Consider the following 23,002-nt stretch of genomic DNA (forward strand, 5'->3'; position numbering starts at 1 on the left):
ATGGGTGGGGGGCACCCCGGAGACCGCCACCTCCCTGGGGCATTGTAAATTATGTTCGGGGGAGCTTAAATAAAATTAAAAAGTGTGGGGGGGCTCCTGCCCCTCCCCACACTGCTCTGGGGACCACCACCTCCCCGGGGCAAACTTTATTTAAATATGGAGGTCTGTTGCTGACCCCCGGCCCTGGAGACCACCACCTCCCCGGGGCTATGCAAATGAAGGGAGGGGGGCCGCGCTGTCCCCCTCCTGGAGCCCTCGATGGCCCTGGGGACCGCCACCCCCCAAGGCTGGCTCCTGCAATGTCCCGGGGTGCCCACCCCGAGACATTGCTGTTTGCTATGAAAGGGCGGGAACCGTGCGGCTCCCACCCTGTCATAGCAAACTCTGCTTCGCTTCATGGAAGCGAGAGCAGGAAACCTGCTCTTGCTTCCTTTAAGCGAAGCAGAATTGCTTTTGGGCAAGGGGAGCTGCATGTTAGCAGCTCCCCTTGCCCCAAAGCAATGCTGGCTCCCGCAGGAGGTGGGGAGCTGGCTGGGACCATGGGGGCAATGGGGCTCCCCCCACAGTCCCCAAGTTTAGGGCCGAGGCCAGACGTGGCCCGGAGGGGGGCCAGGCGGCCCCCTCCCTTTATTTAAAAAAAAAATGGCCGGACCCCAGGGGATGGGGTCCCCGGGGCCAAAATCGGCCTGGGGAGGGGGATCGCGCGGTCCTCCTCCTTTGAGGAAAAAAACAATGGCCAAGCCCTGGGGGATGGGCTCCAATAGTGGCCCAGGGAAGGGGTGCCACGTGACCCCTCTTCCCTATAGTTAAAAAAAAGAGACCATGCCCCGCGGATGGGGTCCCCGGAGGGGGGCCACACGGCCCCCCTCCCTTACAATTTATTTTTAAAAAAAAGGCTGGCCAGGCCCCAGGGGATGGGGTCACCAGGGCCATAATTGGCCTCTGGAGGGGGGCCACGCGGCCACCTTCCAATTTAAAAAAAAAAAAACACAAGGCTGGCCAGGCCCCATGGCCAGAAGTGGCCAAGGGAAGGGGGACCACATGGCCCCCCTCCCATAACATTTTTTTAAAAACGGCAACTCGTCGGAGGCCCCTCCCCCTCCCTGCATGACTTTGCAAACGCGCCTCTTGATGAGCTCTGCATTGGGGGATTAAATCCCTATTGCTAGTGAGGGTCCCTGGGGGCCAACTAGGCCACCAGAAACCTCCAGTAAGCCCCACACAGTGGGATTGCTGAGAGGTGGTACAAGACCATGCTCCCTTTTGACACCACTCTGCAAACGCACCTTGTGGGGCACTGCTAGTGCGGTGATGAAGTCCCCTTGTGTCCTGCGGACCTCAGGACTGAAGTGGACTTCCTCCCCCAAGCAGCAGTGCACCATGAGGCGTGTTTGCAGAGTGGTGTAAAAAGGGGACGTTGCCCCGTACCACTCTCAGCAATCCAGCTGTGTGGGGCTTACTGGAGGTACCTTGGTGGGCTAGTTGGCCCCCAGGGACCCTCAGTATTCAAGGGGACTTATTCCCCCAACTTAGAACGCACCAAGAGGCGCATTTGCATAGTGGTGGAGAAAGGGAGCGTGGCCTGTAAAAAACCTTAGAAATTCACTGAAAAAAACATAGGTTTCAGGTATGTTATAGTTAGAAATTAGCATTTAAAAAATCTTAGAAATTCACTGAAAAACCATACGTTTCAGGGACGTTATAGTTAGAAATTAGCATTTAAAAAACCTTAGAAATTCACTGAAAAAACATAGGTTTCAGGGACATTATAGTTAGAAATTAACATTTAAAAAACCTTAGAAATTCACTGAAAAAACACAGGTTTCAGGGACGTTATAGTTAGTTGGACCTTTCACTCGTACAAAACCAGAGAAATTCGGCTGTTATAGTTAGTTGAGCTAACTATAACTTGCGCCCCCGCAATGCACTGAGATATCTTAGTATGTATGTTTAACACTCAGAACCCTTTATAAAACACTCACAATCACTGGATGATGTTATCAGTGATGTCACTGACCATGTCATGAGTGATGTAATATATGACATCATAAGCAATGCATTGCAAGGGCGTAAGTTATGGTTAGGTCAGGTAACTATAACTACTGAATTTCTATGGTTTTGTATAAGAGAAATCTGAGCCTATCTATAATGTCCCTGTAACCTTTGGTTTTTGTGAATATTTATATATATATAATGATATTTATTAATGATATGTGACTGGCAGACAACTAAATCTGCTAGGCCCTTCTGAACGGTACTAGCAAGGATTATCAAAGTGCAAATTTTCTATCCCTAGGATTTGTCAAAGGCGGAAAACTATAAGCAGGGCCACAAGAATTATGTAATTTTGCGGCTGTGGCATTTTCCACATAACTATGGATTTGCCACATTTGTCATATAATCCATTATCTGCTGCATAATCTGTAGACTTTAAAAAAAATTGTTTCTAGCTCAAACAAATCATAAGTTACTACCACATTAACACGAGTAAAAGTGACGAGATAACTTAATTTAATAAACCCGCCCACATAATTTGGCATCTTGCTAAGGTTCTTTCTGCTTTGGCAGTTTGCCTAGAACTACATGCCACTGGTGTCCTATGCAACACATCTAAAAATACACAAATACATTAAAAAAATGCCCGCTGCACTATATATTCTGTGCAGTATGCAATGTACAGCAGTCTTGTGCAGCACATACTCTACAGGATGTTCTCTGCACTGTGTACTGTGCAGCTTAACTGCGCGGTCTTCACAATATGGCATGTGCTTTATGTCATGTATTGTACAACATGTGTTGTGAAGTGTGTACACACCGTACACACTGTGCCACTTATTTATCCATTTAACAGCTTGCTTTATTTCATTTTTTCTTGAAACAGACCAAGAGGCCTTATCTCATATCTGGCAGATCTGTACCATTCCAAAGTTGCACTTAAATCCTGATTTTAACCCAAAGATAAAAAATTACCATTGTGAAGTGCCCTTTGACATGGCAAATGTCAGGATTGGTTTCAGTCATCACTGCCAAGCAGAGCTGGACCAGGAAAATGGACCAAGGTACAGTATGGAAATGTTTTACAATTCAAATAACTGCCCCCCATTGCTTAATTACTAAAGATGATGCTATTTTCGTCTGGCATACTGGCTTGTTGTAAGTATCAGGCATGATGTATGGAGTTCTTCCTCGTACCTATAGCCATTTGATTGTAGAACATTTGTTCGAAGCCACACGGAGATGCAAGCGATGCAAGACTAAGTCCTCCTCTCTGGACATTGCCTGATGCAGTCCCCCATGAAGATGTTTTGAGAGGTGTGGGTGAGGGCGAGAGACATTGCCAAGCCCTTTCACATGGGCTTCCATTTAGGGCTGTAGCCTCTGTAATGCTCTCCAGCACCAATCGCCCCTATAGTTGTATTCGTGGTATGCAGCGTGTCACTGCCTTCCAAGCTCCGTGAGTACCTGCAGGCAGTGCCTACCTGCTGGAGAAGTCATCACAACTCCCACTGACAGGTAGCTCTGGACAACACTATGGCCTCCAAACATTGGTTGCTGGAACATGACTAAGGTGGAAAGCAATGGGTGGGAGCTTTTAGGAGCTAGGGGTATCAGGGAGAACCAAGAGTCTCTGCCTCTGATAACTCCCCAACTACACTCCTGTCCCACACCAGAGGAGTAACCCATGGCCTCCAGAGTCCAGCCCAAAACCCCATCCCTCCCTCTGAACACTGGGGGCCACATGCATCTGTGTCTTTATTCAGACCGTCACTCCTGGTACCCACAGGGAGTAATCCACTATATGCATGCTTTTTGTTGCGGAACTCTCCGTGCAGAACATGCAGATGGTAAGCTTTCACTTCAGCTGTTGGATGTACAATGATTGTTTCTAAACAACCACCTGAATCTTCCTGTAGTAGCCATCTGTACTGACACGAACAGGGGAGTGACACTTGTCACCATTACACAGTGGAATCAGAACAACCTCTCTTCAGAGCATGCCAATTGTATGACGGAACCCCACATGCATTTACCCCGCATGCCTTTGCAAAGCAGTAACTACCCGATGTTACCACATGCTACTTTACCATGCAAGTTGTTACAATGGTTTACTTTAGGGGGTGTCTATGTAACAGTATGGAAAGTGTTGGACTTAAAAATCCAACACCAGTCCAACAAATCTAAAGAAAGTCGCTGTAACAACTTACAGATTAAAGGAACGCGTGGTAACATCGCAGTCGGGGTAGTGACTGCGTTGTAAAGGCAGGTGGTTGTTGTGGCTGCAGGGTAAAGATTATTTCCCGAGCATGCCCCATGCTAAGGTCAATGCAAACTAGTGGTGGGCCTATAATTCCTGAAAATGACCAGTCCGGGGACTTATCAAAGTTCCTTTCCTCTGTCAGTGATATCTAGGTATGATTTTGCCAAATCCTTTTGAAGATATATTAAGAGCTGGTGACTGAGAGTCCAGCCTTTACGATTGCCTGAACAAGAGAGGGATGAACATGTTATGCTCCAGCAATGGAAATTAGCTAATTTTGCATCTGTATCTACAGCGTTCATTGTTGGCCATAGCAGAAAGAAATGCCATTTTGATAAGCCAATGTGCAACATTCCGTCCATCATCTTGTGTGTTTTGCTGTTCGCCCTATGTGGGAAAGGTATGCCCAGACGTGGGTCCCGTGCTCACTACGCCACTGGAGTCAAGCTATCATGGCTAAAGAGGGGTGAAACCCCGAAACCGGTCCTAGGATGCTTGATTCCGGTCCAGGGAAGACATGGCTTGGCAGTTCGGGCTGGACTGTTCCCATGAGGCACAGGGTCAAGACTGATTTGCATATGGCCATGTCTGAACTGGGGTGGCGTGGTGAGCAAAATAACGATGGATTAAACCCAGATCTGTGACTGGGGGTGAATGTTTTGCCAATGTGCAACATTCCGTCCATCATCTTTTGTGTTTTGATAAGCCAGCTTTGAAGCAGGCAACGTGTAACACAGACCCTGTGCCATTAAGTGTCAGTATTATTACACTGACTGAACCAAGAAGTTGTTCCGTTCAAATTGTTCATCGGGCCAGATATGTGGCTGTTTGAGGGCCTGTTTTATGGTCTGCTGGGTCGGGTTTTACCATTGACTTCCTGATATTAAAACAACATTGTCTGCCGCAAGCTCAAATCCATTCAGTCTTCCATACCTTGCAAAACACTTAAACAGCTGTATTTACATTTCCTAAACGGCCCCAGTTTCCAAACATGGGCCACTTTTGTAACTAATTAATTCACTAATGGTGGGCAACTATTTCTGTCTTAGTTCGACCCTGCTCACAAAGCCCCGCCCACTCAGTTTAGAGCTCCCTCCCTTCCTGGGTCAGCCCAATGTACCATCCCTATTTTACAAGTCGCTAATTTGATAGTGACTCACAAAATAGGGTTAGCGACTCCCTATTAGGAAGGGGCGTGCCAAGGGCGTCCTTTATCAAAATAGCGAGTCCAAAACCTATGTATAGATGTTTATTGCCCCCAGGGTCACCTTCCCCTTTGGGAATGGATGCGCAAATGTTTTCCCAGGGACCACTGCCTGCCCTTAAAAAATTAAACTGAAATGTTTCATTTTTATTTTTTAAAGGCCGCCTTTAAAAAACAAAACTGCTTTATTGACAAAGCAGTCCCAGACATGGTGGTCTGCTGACCCCAGCAGGCCACCACCCCTGGAAGTGCTAGCCATTCCCAATGGGGCCGCAAATGGTAACAGCCTTGTTAATATTCATGAGGCATACAATTTGCGACCCCATTGGGAATCGCAAACAGTGTCTGAGACATTGTTGTTCATTGGATTTTGCGACTCGCAAATTGTGACTCGAGTCACAAAATCTAATGGTCGTACATCTGGCCCTTAGTTCCCTGATGGTTCATGTTTAGAAACTATCACTTTTAATAAGTACTTCTCAGTTCAGTGCTATATTATGAGGTATTAATGACAAAGGTTCCACTTGTTAAAGAAATACACTTTTTTAGGTCTCGCTGAGCCAGCGCATGCACTGCTCTGCGAGACATTTAGTATACGGGTTTCCAAAGTGCTGCCACAGGCTTTTGGAGGCCTAGCGCTTGCGTTCACGTGCGTAGCTGCCATCTGCCTCCAGCGCAATCACTTTCACGTGCTTCTGCGCGCGCGCGCATCACCAGCATGTTTTTTTCCTTTTTTTAACATTACTACAAGCTTCCCGCGTCGCGCTGCCAGTGCTTGTTTATTTTATTTTTGCGCGCGCACACAACTCTTGGTCGCGGCCGCACAGAACATCCCATCCCCTTCCATTATGCTTGCATAGCATGCTAACCATGTACGCCCGCGAGCAGTAAACAGCTTGTGGTAAAGCGCTATCTAATGCAAACCTTCAGCCCTCTAAGTACACTCGAGAGGCCTCTGCCGGTAGAAGGGTTTAGGGAGTTAATGAAGAGTAGACGCAACTTGACGGAAACAACCCGCAGGCTTCAGCCGAACCCCCAGCCAATGGAAGGCAGTCATCATTGGAACTGGCCGTCACGTGACCTCGTCGCTTTCATACAAGGAAGAGGCGGCAAACAGGGCGGGAACTTTATAAAGCATTTGATAGCAGACAAGCACCACAGTTTTAAATATGTCAAGTTACATTTACTGAGGAGCAACCACGCAGGACTCCTCTTCTCACTGCAGTTGTGTCCTAACGGCGGTGCTGTCACTATCCCCGGGGTTATTACCACACATTCTGTAACTAACAAAAAGGGAGGGGTTTTAACGTTTCCAAAATGTAGATAAGCCCGCAAGAAATTTGTTTTCAAGTAGTAGATCTCGAAAAAGAGCGGTTTGCCGCCATAGTCTTAAACAATTTCCTGGTTCTAATTTGCACTGCAGCACCAGTTGCTATTACTGCTGTAATGGTAATACATTTGTGTAATGTGTTGCAGAGTTCTCAATTTTAGAGAATACTTAAGAGTGAGAACTGATCTGCACATAGTAATTAGGATTGTGAAATTCGCATAACTTGCTATTGCGTAATTATAAAATTTATTCAGTGAAATGTCAATTTGTGGCATGAGGACGCAAAAAAGACAAATGGCGAGAGCAACAGGCGCTCGGGATCTGATGTACGCTCACTGTAAAATTTTGCCCCAACTGGAGCGTAATTACGCGGTGTGTTGCAAGTGGAATTATGGGAATTTCGCATAACAATCCTTAATGAAATTACATGAATTACACCGACGTTCTTTAAATTTCGCCCAGGCCGTATATATAAAATGACATTTCAGGAAGTGGCATTACTCTTTCAAATCAACAACATGAAAAGAGACAGCAGTAAAATTATATTAAAATCAGAAAAAGTGTAAAATAAAGATTGCATCAAAGCTTCACTAAAGCAGACTGATGGTTTACAAAAGTAGTGGCGCAGCACTGTGGTGTGTCCAAGGGGCACTCCCATTCAATTGAAGAGGTCTATAGAAAGGCACACTACGTGGTAGGATTTCTTCCCGACGCCTTCTGAGCTCACAGTAGCAGTTCTGCACATGAAAGAGCTCTGACTGAAGCCACATTTATAGTTTAACTTCTAGCCCTTCTCAGCAGGTGTGAGATTTAATGTGTTATGTGAGCTAAACCCATGCTCTCTCAGTGATTGAAACCTGACACCTCTAGTGTTACAAGCTCATACGTTTCCCAGGTATAGGAGCCCCTTGTCGTTGCCCCAGTCATTACAAACAAGCATTTGCAATGCAATAGGTCTTGCATTTACTAGAGTTTGAGCTATTGGCATTGTAGATTATAATGCCTTTTATTAATGTGTTGGTTTTTTAAACAAAAAATAAATAAATAAAAGGCATTGTCATTTACAATGCCAATAGCATAAACTCTCGCAAATGCGAGACCTATTGCATTGTAATGCGACTCTAGATTCAGACAACTTCTGAAAACATGGCTCTTCATACAAGCAGATGAGTGAAATGGTAAACAGTAGGTTATGTTCCTGTTACTCAGTGGCAAGAAACTGGCTGGTGTACGTGCGCTTTATAAATAGTTTTAACATAACATGACATAACATAACAAAATAACATCAAAATCTGCATATTATTCCCCAAAAACTCAGAATAGGTGTGATTTTTTGCACACAATGATATCTGAACCCCACGGTGTAGGTTTTCATCAGGTGCAATTTTCCTAGCGCTCGCCTGCACTTGTAAACTGGTTATCGATTGTATGATAGAGGTCCACACACGGTTGGTATTCATCGCTCATGCTGAGGAGAAATTGGGGGTTAAGCAATCTGTCACATCATTGTTATTTGTAGGCACTAACCTGTGAGACCCGGCCCAGCAGAAGCGATGTACGAGGCGTGTCCTATCACTCCCCTCAGCTTTCCCCGAGGCCACCCAACAGCTCGGTCACTCCAAGGAGCACCAAAGGGAATGGGGGATTGAGATAAAATAAGAAAACTGGCCAACTGTTGACTACGCGTTGTCACACTAGCACTCTGGTTCGGGTCTCTCAGTGGAGATGACTGAACTCTTCTTGTGTGTTTCGTGTTTCACATGTGATGTGGGAATAACCCATTTGCGTTCACTACAAATGATATGCTCATTCACACCTTTCACTCACATTCAGTTTCTCTCACCCTCTCACAAGGTTGAGCTTTGATTTCCCTGGTTCTCTCAGCCAGGTTGTAGGAGGGGTTTAGGCAATTCACCAACCAGAGCTAAGAGCCCCAATGTACCGCACTTGCTTGGAGTCTTTAGCTTTTTTCTACAGGTTTTTAGTACCTCCGTGTAAAGTCAATATTCACAACTCACTAGCGCATGACACACATACTCTACTTCCTCCAAAGGTCTACTTTCTTGAAGATACAGGGGGGTTTGGAGTTTTGTTTTACACTCTCAAGATGCACTAATTAGCTTGCCTTGAATCTTTTTCATAAAGCGCTGTTAGCAGTATTGCACTGTTAGTGTTTTAGAGAAAGCGATTTGTCAGAGTAAGCTTTAAATTGTTCTCTTTTTACAGCATAAAGTCTTGTGCCTGTTAAGTGCTTCGGTAGTATTGTGGGTTAGTGCGCAAAAGTGCTACTGCAAGGTACTAGCACTTACTGAAGTTCTTTTGTCTTTGATATCTTCAGGGCATTGCAGCTGGATTCAAGCTTTCAGGCTCCTTGAGATGAACCAAACTTAATGACTCTTTGCTATAATCGCGGCACCCGTGCTTTACTTTTAACATTGAAGCGAGGGTGCCGTGATTATAGCAAAAGTAAAGACATAGATTTTTTTTTCTATTTCTTTACTTTTGGTATCATCGCGGCACCCGCGCTTTATTTATAACATTAAAAGTAAAGCGCGGTATAAAGTAAAGAACAAACGGCACTGAAAGCGATCGCGTCACGATCGCTATTGTCATCCAAAAACAGTGCTGCATGCGCACCACAGAGGCGCGGAGGCAAAGGCACGCCCATATACCCCGGTGGCCAGCACGCGCGCTGCTGCCCATGCTGGCCACCGGTGGGAATGGGTGGAGCAAAGGCGGGACATGTGCCCGCCTTTGCCCAATCCTGTGCCGTTTAAAAAAAAAAAACAGTCTAAAGCCAATGGCGGGCGGCGAAAGCTTTCAGAACCCCTTTACAAGAGGTCTCGCGCTGCGCGAGCAGGGTTGCGCACTGCAACGCTAGGCGCGAGACCTAAAAAGATGTCAGCAGAGAGAAATTTGAAGTAAATTACAGCTCTGCTCATACCCAGGACATCTTAAGGGTCATGGAAACCATACAACTTCCTGTTTTTCTCCTGTCTATGACTGGGACAGGAATAGGGAATTCAAGTCATGTAAAAGATAAGGTGAGCAAGTGCTGTGTATTTGCCCATGCTCGATGTCTTAATAGCATCCTTCTTTCGTGCCTGCGCTGTAAAATGTTCTGTAGTGTGCATGCAGAACCTTTCTTTTTCCTGTTAAAAGCAAGGAAGCTGTTTTATGTGCTTGGGGGCAGAGATTGCTGGGCATTTTTGGCGGTGATCTTCCTGATTTATTATGGACAAGCACAGAAGAAAAAACCACCATTTTGAGGAGGCCTCTTCCTCTTGATTTTTTTTCACATTCTGCCCCTTAGAAAAGACACAGAATCTCCTAGCGCTTCTGCAGAGCTTGTGTTAAGACAGTTTAAGCAAACTCCAGCTTTGGCTCTACCTAGTCACCATGTCACCAAAGTCATCTTAAGAGAATGTAAGGACCAAGATAAGAACAAGCATTGGTGAGGGAGGAGCCAAGATGGCGATCGAGACGGCAGCGTAGATTCCCGGCTCCGTGAGCCTCCGCACCCCGCACGGATATCCTGCAAGAGATCCTTATTCTGCACCACGAGAAAGTGTTCGTAAGTGAAAGTGGCAACCGATCGTGTGACTCCGAGGTTTCTGACTGCTATACAACCGGAGAAATCAGCGATCGAACTTTGCGGCCCGTGCGGTCCCGAAGCCGGGACCTCGAGTGGGCACCTTGGCCGGGTGGCAGTTGAACAACAGCGGCCTGTGGTGCCTGGGTGGAGCCGGTCCACCGGAGTGGAGCCCCCCTCGGCCTGCATTTTGCCGTGGCCGCTCCCCTCTACTGAGCGCTGCGGACTGAGGGCATGCCCGGGTGTACGATTTCCGGATTCTGTGGCGTTTGCCCCTGCCTTTGTTGGTGAGCTGCCTGGGCGCCGTCCCTGGCCCGCCTTGATCCTTGCGGGCTGCTCCCGGCTCTTTGCGGGAGATGGTCCGTGGCGGAGGCGACTGTTGCCTGTGACCGCGCAACGGCTGGATCTGTGCCTGTCCCGGGATCTTTGTCTTCAGCGACGTGGCCCTCGAGGCGTTGTTCCCTTGGTCCTGGCCCCTACACGAGTCGGGCCTTCCCAGCGGCCATTTTGTCATGATGCAGCCGGCCATCCTGTCCGCTGGGACGCAGCGGGACTGGGGGTGTGTGACTTTTGGGAGTGTGGCGGAGCGATCGGAGGGAGCCGCTCTGGGATATGGCGACCTCCTGGAGGCCCTGGGTGCCCTTCATTACTCCTTTGCTCATGGCGCCGGGGTCCTGGGGGGGAAGCTAGATGGTGTTGTAACAGCGTTGGGACAGTGGCGGCATGCTGGTCCACAGATACGCAGTGGCTTTCCACACTGCCCACAAGAGAAAGATGTTGTGGCCCCCCCCGCGCTTAGTGTACAGCCGGACACTTCGGACGGTATGCTACCGTGTGGTCGGCCAACTGTGAACTTGATCTGTTCCGGAGGTATTGGACCTGCGCGGAAGATGGTGGCCTTGTCCCGTGCGCGGTCTCCGGCGGCCCAGGGACACTTCCAGCAACGTGTATCTCATTTGGCTGCTCCGGCCTCTCAGGTCCTTGTGGGCAGTGCAGATCCTGGGGCAGCACTGGAAAAGACGCCCCTCCATGCAGCGGTCTGTTCGGATGCCCAGAGACTTCCACCCCACCTGTGTGCGGCGTTTCCCAACTGTTTTTGGACACTCCTATACCTTGGGACATTGGACATGGTGCTGGGTCAAGGGGCAGGTATGGGCAGAATCGCAAAAAGCGGTCAAGGCTGAGGCTGATCCTTCGAGGGTGGTCACTTCATTGATAGGCGGACTTATAGCTGTGCACTCCCGGGGTCATTCGAACAGTTGGTGTGTAATGCTTCCCATCCCCCCCCCCCCCCCCCCTATTTTTGTTGATATGATCGGCTTGGTACCGCTACTTGTTTGTTGGGGGGAGACCTCACCGTGCGGGAGGGAGAAGCCGGGGATATGTTTTGATGGCCCTCCTCCAACTTATTATATTCTCTCCGCCCACCCGTCTGGGTGGGCCCTTTTTCACTCTCTTTTTCCCTGTCTCTTCTATATTTCGGGTCTAGTTCCAGGGCGACAGGCACACTGCTGGGGGGTGGGGCCATACTCATTTGCAGAGGTGCAGGGTGGGGGGATGGGGGAGGGGACTCTTTCGTCTTTATCTTCTTTTCCATGGCCTCCTTTTTCTCCACTGTCTCTTTTTGCTTTCTTTTTCTGGGATCAGTGCGATACACCACCCTGATTGTGAATCGCTTGCTCTTCATGTGTGCCACAGTTTCTGGGGGGTTCGCTGGGCTTTAGGTACGGGGACCAGTAGGCGCAACTCCCTTTGATGTCTTTCCCCATCCGTATTTTCTCGCGCCTGCACCATCGCCTAACTGTATTGCTGCTTATTGTTGGTCTCTTATCCTGGCCCTTCTCGCTGTTAGTAAATTGTCTGGCACCTGATCCTATTCTTTCGTTTCATCATAAAATGAAAAACCTTCTCTCTCCTGGTGCCCTACCTGCGCGGCTTATTGGCCGGACTATATTGGACTTACGACTTCGCTCTCCGAGGTGCCGCCTGTGTTGACATTCGCTTTTATTATCCTGATTATTTAGCGGCCGGCCCCGGGGGGTTGTAGGCCCATACGTGTAAATGATTGAAACATCAATAAAGGTTTTTCAAAAAAAAAAAAAAAAAAAAAAAAAAAAGAACAAGCATTGGCATATCCAATAGGTCTCGCCTTTGGGACATTATAAGTGTTTAACCATGCAACAGTTGATGTTGCACCAAGGATATTGTGCTGCATAATGAAATACTTATAAGGTCCCAAAGGCAAGACCTATTGGCTATGCCAATGCTTGTTGAACTTTGAAGAGACTATCATAATCTATGTGATATTTTTTGTATTTTTTACATAGCAAACATTTTCGGGGCTCGGCTCATATACGGGCTCTAAGATCTGAGCCGGACCCTTGGCTCAGCTCTGACTCTGCTCTCCCTGTTAATTTATTGGCTCACCCATCCCTATCCTGATGCACAGGGAGATTTCTCCCTGTGCATGGTGGTCACTGAATGATTTCCTTGCATGCCTGAAATAGCGCTGAGTGATTCTCACCATGACCAGGTGGCCCAATTGCAGACGAGCCACCAGCTGAAATGATTACGGCAGAAAGGCTACAGGGTCTCCACTGGTGTAAACCTTGACTCTAATTAGAGAGGAGGAACCATATGTTTGGCAGGGAGGGAGCACCGCCGGTTTATGACAGCGCTCCCTCTAGTGTCTACAGTGCAGCAGGTGGTGCCAAAAGCAAAACACTCAGGATCAAGGTAGTGACTTTTTGCCTGTCTGGCTCTCGGCTGACCGACATTTCATATTCTCCCTTACTTCACGTGGGACCATACCATTTGGCCCGCGGTGCAAGTGTGTGACCCAGATCTCACCTCCTGTCCTAATCCAGATGGGCTAAACTTCCCACAACACTACCTTTCCCTCAACTGTAAACAAAACAAAACAGAAAACAGAAAATGCAAATCATGACATCAAACACTGATGGACAGACACACACATAAGTCTGCTGGAGTTCTCAGGCCGGACTTAATGCACATTAATCCTACACCAAGTCTCAGAACTGCAGCAAGGTTGTTGGGGTGAATCACAGCATGTACCTCATAGGACCACTTTTCTGGATTGATGGCGGTGAGGGACTCTTTCCTGTTGTGCTTTGGGTTGGCTCAGCGCTGTGTCTAGCTAGTGGTGGTTCTCTTACTTTAGTGGTGGATAGTGGTTCGAGGCTAGGGAGTTCATTTGGGTGATCAAGTCAACTGTCTTTCTTGCCCTCCTCTCCAGTGAGACTGAGTTTGTCAGTCATGGGCAGTCAGCTGCTAGTTGGATCCCAGAACTGCTTAAAAAGGAGATGGTTCTGGTAACCACTTCCCCTCCTCTCTGGACAGTTATCACTGTGCCTTTCATTCGGGTGATGATCCATTGGCCTTGCTCATATGTTAGTCTGAATTTGCCACCAAGGTGATGGTATTTTATAAGCACCTGGTCTCCAAACTGCAGATGTTGTTGTTTAGCACGCCGGCTGACTGAGGCATTCTGGTGAGTTCACCTGGATAGAGGGAAATTGTCCAGGACTGGGATCTAGACCCACACTGGGTGGTGCGGGATGCTGTCGGTTGCGGCTCAGCCTAGGCAGAACCAGCTGGGTGCCACCCCTGTGGCTACATGAGGAGTCACCCTGTACTATCTGAGGAACATTTATATAGCCCCTTCTGCACTCTTTGCTAATGCCTCTGCAATGCGAATCACCTTTGCTGGAATTCTCATGAACCCTTCTGCCTCCATGTTTGCCTGAGGCCACCGTGGTGTAATCCAGAGGGTTTGGTGCATCGAGATTGAGGTATTCAGACCACTCCTGCCTCTTGAACGGGGTCTCATTGGCAGTGTGACATGATCTTGACTTTAGGATAATTGGAGTCGTTGTTGATGACAATGAGAATGTGCCTAGCGTCCAGGAAGCCCCCGAAGTTAGCACTTGCCCAGGGCCATGTGGTGTTGGAAATCTATTCTGTAATCCTTGGGGCTGAGGGTTCGGGGTTCAACATTACCTGACATGATTCACAGCCTCTGATGGAAGTCTTCACAAGGTCGTCTAGTTCGGGGAACCACACTTTGCTTAGCAGTCTGCATTTAGTTTTGACCATCCATTGGTGTGAGTTGTGAGCCACCTGTACTGCCTGTAGTGTGAACCTCTGAGGGACCAATCGCCCCATTCACCACATCGACACACTTCTCCGGTGATGGTGAGTTTATGTTTCACATGGTATAGCAAGTGCAGTGTCTGTCGGACTTCTTCTGTTCTTCGGGCAGCATGCAGCGTGAGATGTTTCCAGTTACCAGACATGCCTGCGCCGATGGCCAGTTGGATGCAGTCATCAAACTTTGTGGCTTCTACAAAGTCAGACAATCACATTGGTAGGAGTCTACGTGGTCCATGATTGTTTGCACGTACTCTCCAGTGTGTCGTACGGTCTCCTCCTCTTCGCAGGTGGCTGGTTGGGCATGCCTCAAGAGGTAATCTGATGGGCTGTATGAACCTGGCTTGTACTCTATTGTAAATTGGTAGTCTTAAAGTTGTACAATCCACTTCTCGATCTGAGGGGGAAGGTTTAGAAGCCGACCCTCGGAACAGTGTAATAAGCGGCTTATAGTCCGCATGCACTGTAAAAGAGATGGACGTACAAGTATAGGTGGAGGTGCCTGTACCTCAAGTGGGTGCAATTGCTTCCTTCTCTATGTGGGAGTACTTCTGTTCTGTGGATGTGACTGCATGGTTTGTGAACACTACAGATGCCCATTCTCCGCATGTTTGTTTTTGTGACAGCATAACTCCGAATTCTGTGGAGCTGGCATCTACAGACAATTCTGAGTACTTTCTGGGGTCAAAGTATGCTAATGTCGGCTCTTCCAACAAAGCCTTCTTTGTGTCTTGGAATTCTTGTTCTGGCTTGTTCCACCAGACCTACTGCATGGATATTTTCATGAGGCCATGCAGTGGTGCCGTAAACGTGGTCAGGTTCTGAATGAATCTCCCACTGTAGGTGACCATACTGATAAACCTTCGGACCTCTGTCACTGAGGTTGGGGCAGGAGCAGATTGTAAGTCTTTTACCTTGGCTGGATCAGACACAACTCCCAGTGTGGAGAACTGGTATCCAAAGAAACTGATGTCCTGGTTTAGGAACTCGCACTTCTCTTGATCTACTGTTAGTCCATTGTCTAGAAGTCTGTGGATTACGGGCCTAAGAAGTACAAGGGATGAGGCGTGCACCAGGATGTCTTCACTGACATTCAGGACTCCTGGTAGGCTGGCCAGCATCTCCCAGATGATACCTTGGAAGACATTTGTGGCACTGGAGATACCAAATTTGAGCCACTTATCGCATAATAGTCCAACATGTGTTGAGAATGTTGTGAGATGCCGTGACTCAGGTCGAGTAAAATCTGATGAGACCCCGACTTTCGGTCCATTTTTGAGAAGAACATTGACCCTGCCAACTCATTCACTATATTGTTCACTGCTGGGGTTAGTTGACACTCACCTTTGATGGTGAGGTACAGGATATGCTAGTCCACAGAGATCCTGACTTCTCCAGGTTGCTTTGGCTTCCTTGCTACTATGATTGGGGACACCCAGGGTGTGGGTCCATTGACCCTCTCAATGATGTTAGCATCTTCCAGTTTCCTCAGCTTCTGGTCCACCTTTGGGCGGAGATGGGATGCAACATGTCGGTGTCGAAGGACAAGGGGTTTAATTGACGGTTCAATGTGGTGCACCATCTTCTCTTTTAGGCATCCTATTTCATGGAAAAACTGTGTGAACTCTGCCATCAGTGCTTCTACCATTGTCGTGTAGATGCAGAGGGAGAATTGAACCATGTGGAGTTCTTCCGCTGTGTGGCAATAGTGTAGAAACCCAGCCCCTTCCCTTGTGACGTATACTCTGGCACTTGTCGCGTGATCTTGGTGGTGGATGTCTGCCATGAAGACTCCAGCTGGCGGAAGGGGAGTGCGGTTTCCGAAACCATAAACTCAGACTCTGGTCTTCTTCAGCCTTGGTGGTCCTGGTAAGGTTTGATATAGTTCCTGTGATATGAGGATGATGAATGCTCCTGTATCAATTGGGGCTGTCTGTAGTTGTCCTTGTATAAGGATTCGATACTTAGAGGTCAATTCAGCTTGTTTCTGGCATGGCTCAAATGCTTGGACGATGTGGATGGTTTCTTCCTGGTCATTTTCATTCATGTCACTGTCCTCCGTGGCCTTCATCGAGGTGTCAATCATGTTTACCCCTTTCTTTTTTTTTTCTTTTTTTCTTTTTGTCCTCATTTGCCTGTCCCACAATCCCAAAAAAGAAGCGCCAATCACCTTTGATGTCGTCTGGAACTAGGTACCGTTCTATCCCAGACCCGGACATCAAGGAAGTACAGACCGGCGAGAGACGTTCTCCGGGATATTATTGTGGAAGGAGGGAGAAAGATGAGAGGGCACACCAACCCCTCACTACTCCATCTGGACTTAATAAGCCTTTCAGAAGGAACCACCAAGGCACCTAGAGTATGACGGCATAATCATCGGACCCGGGGGGAAAAAAAAGAAAAAAGAAAGAAAAAAAAGCCCCGGAGCTCGACAGAGCGTTTTATTTCCATTGGACCAGCAAGTTCCAAAAAGAGAGGTTACGTTGGCAACATGATCTGGCCATATCCACTTTAGATGTATCATATAAGGACTCTAGCCAGCCTGCATGTGATGGTGCCTTCTGATCAACCCAATATTTACAAATCTGCCGTCTAGCCAGCAGAATTGCATAAAACAAAAAGCTCTTTGCCTGTCCCATGATATTGTCATCCACCCCAAATATAATTAACGGCAAAGTAGGGAAGATGGGTTTCTTAAGGATGGCATCCAAAGTGCTCTTTACTTCCTCCCAAAAGATGTTGATAAGTGGACATTCCATAAACATGTGAACATCGGAGGCTGCAGGGAGCTTGCACTTGTTGCATGATTTTCCCGACTAAAATTTTGTTAACTTTTGAGGGGATAGATAAGCTTGATGGAGGGTAAACAGGTGGTTCCGCCTCAACCAAGCAGGCTTAACCACTTTATGCAGGAGAGTGAAAGAACTTATCCATATGTCCTCGCACTGCATACCCGTGGGCCCTCCCCACTGTTCATCGGGTAGAGTGAAGTCCCCATCCACCTCCTCCTGAATGGCCCAGTACCAAAAGGCTACCTCTTTCCCCCCCTCATGTCTCTCTACCAACTGCTCCTCCAGGGGGCTACTCCTCCCCAAGTGTATCCTTTTCCTAGTCATTTCCCGGGACCAGCTAGCCAGCTGCATGTATTTAAATCTAGATAGTGTTGGGCCAACCTTCTCATATAACTCCTCCCACTCCACTAGCAGCTGTCCCCAACTTACTATCCCTGCCTCCCTTATAGGTGTTGCTAGACTATCCCTTAAACATGAAGGGAGCCCCGGGGAGTCCCAGATTGGGGCGAGCCTAGAAAAATATGTCAACCCCACCCTTTCTCTAATCAATTTCCATGCTTTGGCCAATGATAGTAGGGTATTTAACCTCACCTTCTTGAAGAACTTCCGGTCTCCGAATTTAAAAAGAAAGCCATCAGGGGGCAAGTCTGCCCCATTCAACATAGCCTTAAACATTTTACCTATTGGTGCACTTGATGGAGATTTCAACAGCATCCTGGAGTATGATAACTGAAACGCCCAGGCGTAATATTGTAGGTCAGGGAGTGTGAGCCCCCCTTTCTCCCTCCTCCTTCTCAATTTTTTCCAGGCCAGTCTGGTAGCTTTATAATTCCAAATAAATGCATTTATGTCTTGCTGACATTTTTGAATTTGCTTATGGTCAAAAGCTATAGGGATGGTGTTAAAGATAAACGTGTACTTGGGGAGGATGGACATTTTTACTAAACTAACTCTCCCAAGTATTGTCAATGGAAGAAAGGCCCAAGCTTTTAGTAGTGCCCGACATTCTCGGAAGACCTGGTCCAAATTAGTATATGCAATTTTACCAATCTCCTGAGTGATCTTAATACCCAGATAACGCATAGATGTAGCGACAACCAAGTTCGGGTTTTGGATGTTCCAAGTCATCACCACAGTTTTTCCTTCGTTGATTTCATATCCAGAAATCTGCCCGAATTCCTTAGCTCTGCTGATGATACCGGGGAAAGCCTGCACAGGGTCATTTGTATAAACAATTATATCGTCCGCATTAAGTCCTATCCGCTTAGCCCATCCTCCAAACTCAAAAGAGGGGATGTTGTTATCGTCTCTCAGGATTTGGGCAAGGGGATCGATATACATATTGAACAGGAGGGGAGAAAGCGGGCAACCCTGCCTGGTACCCCTCGTGATTTTAAAATGTTCAGTAAGGACCCCGTTAACCAGAAGTCTAGCCCTTGGATCCTTATAAAGAAGCGAGATAGCTTGACGGAAGTTTTCTCCTATATTAAACCTTCTCAGAACCGCGGCCAGGTAGGGCCAATTGACCCTGTCAACAGCTTTGGTAGCATCCAGGGTAAGGGTGGCCAATGGGAGACAGAATGAAGTGGCGATATCTATAGCTCCAACCAAGTCATGGGTGAGATCTGCTAGCTGCCGCCCTCTTATAAATCCCTTCTGGTCATGATGGATTATCGAACCGATCTCACTCCCTAACCTACCCGCAAGAATGGCCGCAAAGATCTTATAGTCATTATTTAGGAGTGAGATTGGTCTATAGGAGCCGCAATCAGCTGGGTCCTTGCCAGGTTTAGGGATCAGCACGATAGTTGCCTCATTCCACGAATCTGGCGGGGCCATACCTTCTAAGAATATAGCATTAAAAAGGGCAGTCAAAGATGGAACTATAACTGAACCCAATGCGCTATATACCTCCCCTGGAAGGCCATCCGGGCCTGCGGCTTTCGCTCGCTTCAATTGCTTGATGGCGTTGCTAACTTCAACCTCTGTTATTTTGGTCTCCAATTGGTCGCGCTGATCTGACGAAAATACGGGGAGGTGGGCCTCGTCTAACCATACCTCCCTTGCCTCCTTAACCGTTGGGTCATCCACGATGTCTTCCTTGTAGATGTTTTGGAAGAACTCCTGAAAGGCAATCCCTATTTCTATGGTGGTAGATCTGGCCTTGGCTTCCCCTACCAATTTTATTTCCTTAATGTACTTCTTGGCCTGGTCCGCTTTTATTTTCCACGCTTTTATTTTCCAAGCCAAGATTTTACCCGCCGCCTCTCCGTACTCAAAATGTGACAGCTTACTTGCCTCCCATCTCTTGGCCACCCTTTCCTGAAGTAGATTTTCAAGCTTTGCCTTCAGCGCAGCCCGCTTCTCCTGGTCCTCTGTCGAGAGTGGACCACATTTCACCTCTGTCTGCCTTAGTTCCTGCTCTATATTGGTAACTGCAGTTCTGTAGGCCTTACGTCTATACGAGGCTCTGTTTGTTATGCAGCCTCTTAGGAAAGCTTTCAGCGCTTCCCATACGATGGCTATTGAGGCTGAATTTATGTTAATGTCCAGAAATGTGCTTACTTCAGCAACAAGGAAGCAGATTTCATCGTCTTCAAGCAGGATCGTCCGATCAAAGGACCAAGAGGTTTGCCTGATCTGCTGATGGTTTGACAGGATAAAAAAGATAGCCGAATGGCCGGAGAGGTGAGAGGGGATATATGTTATCTCCTTCAAATCCTCTTTTAGCTTATGACTGAAAAAGGCGTAGTCAATTCTAGACTTATGTTTATACTTGTAGTTGTGAAAGGAGACCCCTGGTATGTTGCCCACTCTCTGCCTCCATTCATCCGCCAACCCCAGATTCGACAATATACCTATAAGAGTTTGTCTGGATTTAGAAGGTGTTATTGGTCTTGAGTTAAACGATTTGTCCAGCTTGGGATTTAAGACTATATTAAAATCTCCCGCCCAAACAATGGGGTCTTGGCAAGAAATTAGGTGGTTCTGAATTTTATTCAAAAATGACGGGTCATCTTGATTCGGGCCATAATAACCCACTAGGGTGTACACTAGCCCTTCTAATTGCACTTTTACCAATAACCATCTACCACTAAGATCTTCCTTCTGTTCCAAAATTTGGGCACTGATCTGCTTTTTAAATATTATGAGGATCCCTCGTATGTTGGCATTATGATCCGTGCATATAAATTTGTCCACCCACTTCAAATTCTTTAGCATATCCCTGACCTCATATTTCAGTAAATGTGTCTCCTGGATGACAATGACCTGCGCGGGGGAATCTTTCAGATATTGTAGGGTTCTATGTCTTCTAGCCCTCACCCGCAGGCCATTGACATTCCAGGATAAAAACTGCAACCCAGTCATGGTGCACTGAACTTTCCTGTCTTTCCTCTCCCTCCGCCTATAGAACCAATCTCTCTAAAACGGTCCATAAGACATCTCCTAACCTGAACCTCTTCGAAGGCTAAATTATAAACTACAGGGAAAACTGAGGCAAACCTATGAGGACTTTTTAACTCTTTCCCCCCCCCTCACTCCCCTCACTCCCCCCCCCCCTGGAAAACCTTCCCTTGTTGATACTGGCATGTTGTATCGCCAGTTTGCGTCAGAGAAAGACCGTCCCTGAACCCCACATTGCCCAATAAGAAGACGAACCAGCTTACCTCCACCTCAGGAAGGGGGGGGGGGGCACATCACCCATTATTACCCAAATTAACTTATCGTGTTTATCACCCCCTATTATCATTTTTTTTCCTTTTCCTTCCTTCTTTTCTTTCACCTTCTTTCACCTTGTCTCCTTCTCCTTCTCCTTATCCCTTCTTTTTCCTTCTTTCTTCCCTTTTATTATCTTTTTATCATCCCTCTTTTTTCCCTTCTTTTCCCCCTCTCTCTCCCCATTTCCTAACTTTTGTGAAGTATATTTTTTATACATGTCCTTTTATCTTTTCTCCCCCATTCTCGCCTTATTCCCTCCTTCTCGCTAAGCTATAACCCTTTCCCCCTTATCTCTCCCCGACCCCTTATTTAAAATTAAAAATAGGGTCACGTACTCCTTTATTCTTGAATATCTCATAGTCAAGTTATTGTAGTCCCCAGAGCAAAACCCACAGGCACTGTCAAACTGGGCCATTTTGAGAATTTTGCCCCAAATACTGAACCTGGGGCCCTGGAGCCTATAAGAGGAAGAAAAAAGGAGGAGAGCAAGAAAAAAAAAAAAAGAGGGAATTCCCAAGTCAGAGACCCGATCAGTTTCCCTTCTCAGGAGTGCTGGCTGATGGAGGCTATTAGGTCGTCTGCCTCCTGAGGGGATCGGATAGTATACATTTTGTTGTTATACATCACCCTCAGGAAGGCAGGAAATCTCATCTGAACAGTTGCCCCTACTGCTCTAAACTTGTCCATTTTTTGGCCTAGCTCCCACTGCCTATCTAAGGTGGTTTTAGACAAATCTGACCGGATCTCAAAAGAGAAGCCAGTGACAGTCACTGACTTCGCTTTTAGTGCTAGGTTAAGAATTTTCTCCTTGAGGGAATAGGTGAGAAAATTCACCAGAATCTTTCTTGGTTTCACTCTCCCGGGGTTAAGGCGGAAAGGGTCTCTGTGGATCCTCTGAATGTCCCTCTCAAGACACTCTGCCGTCTCGTCAAGATTGAATGAGTTTTTTATTAGGGCCACCACAAATGCCTTGATGTCACTACCTTCCTTCCCCTCTGGTACTTTTAATAGGCGGAGATTATTCCTTCTGGAGTAGTTTTCCAAAGACTCAACTCTCTCCTTCATAACATCACTTTCCCTTAACAGAGATTGAAACTTGGACTCTGCTAACTCCAGACTGGATTCCAAACGCCCTACTGAGTTTTCCAAATGCTCTGTTCTTTCAGAAAGACCATCGACCTTCTTCTCGAGAGTCTCGCAAACAGCCTGATCTCATTTTGGTTGTTTTTTGATTCCGCAAATCCACACCTTATCTCCTCCCTCATAGTATTCAAGAGCGTTTCCAGAGCCCCACCACGTTCACCCCCCTCCCCAGTGGAGTCACCGTTGGTGGCATTAGTAGTCTCCACAACTTCCAGATTGTGATCAGCGAGGGGACCATGTCTCCCGGAGTCCGGTGAGGATCTCGCACCCTCTGCTAAAACGTCCATTACGGGCCTAGCCACAGGAAGCTCGGCCAAGCCAAGTATGACTTCACTATGAAAGGAATCAGACATATTATTATCGCTCATAGGTCCCTCCAAGTTTCCCGCGATATCGCTAATTACCTCTGAGCCAAGTTGAATGTTTACCCCTTTCTGTGGGGACTTCTTTGAGGTTGGAGGGTCTACTGTCAAACTTTTGAGAAGTGGTGGAGTTTGTCACATGCGGAGCACTTCTTGCCAAATGCCAGATATTCCCATGTGAGAAGGAACTGCCCACTGCACCATCTGCAGCAGTTCCTGGTGGCTTTCCTATTGTTATTTTTCAAATACGGGCTCATGGGACACAAGATTGGCTGGTTCCGCTGTGATTGGGCGCCTCATGGCTGCCTCCATGTGGGGCGCCTGTGCTTTTGAGAATTACTTTGAACACCCAAGTGTAAGGATTTCATACTTGGACTTCCATGGGTCTTGCAGGATCTGCTCCTGCAGCTTCACCGATGCACAGCCTTGGA

At 47.3% G+C, this 23,002-nt stretch overlaps 1 protein-coding gene across 1 annotated transcript in view; it reads left to right on the plus strand.

Annotated features, from left to right (window-relative positions):
* Window positions 1-23,002, plus strand: part of CPED1 (cadherin like and PC-esterase domain containing 1) — a 269,952-nt gene that overhangs the window by 103,314 nt on the left and 143,636 nt on the right. Inside the window, 1 exon segment of the mRNA XM_085654157.1 lies at window positions 2,882-3,059. Coding sequence (XP_085510283.1) covers window positions 2,882-3,059 — 178 coding nt within the window.

Source organism: Triturus cristatus, chromosome 4_1 (genome assembly GCF_964204655.1).
Source record: "Triturus cristatus chromosome 4_1, aTriCri1.1, whole genome shotgun sequence".
NCBI lineage: Eukaryota > Metazoa > Chordata > Amphibia > Caudata > Salamandridae > Triturus > Triturus cristatus.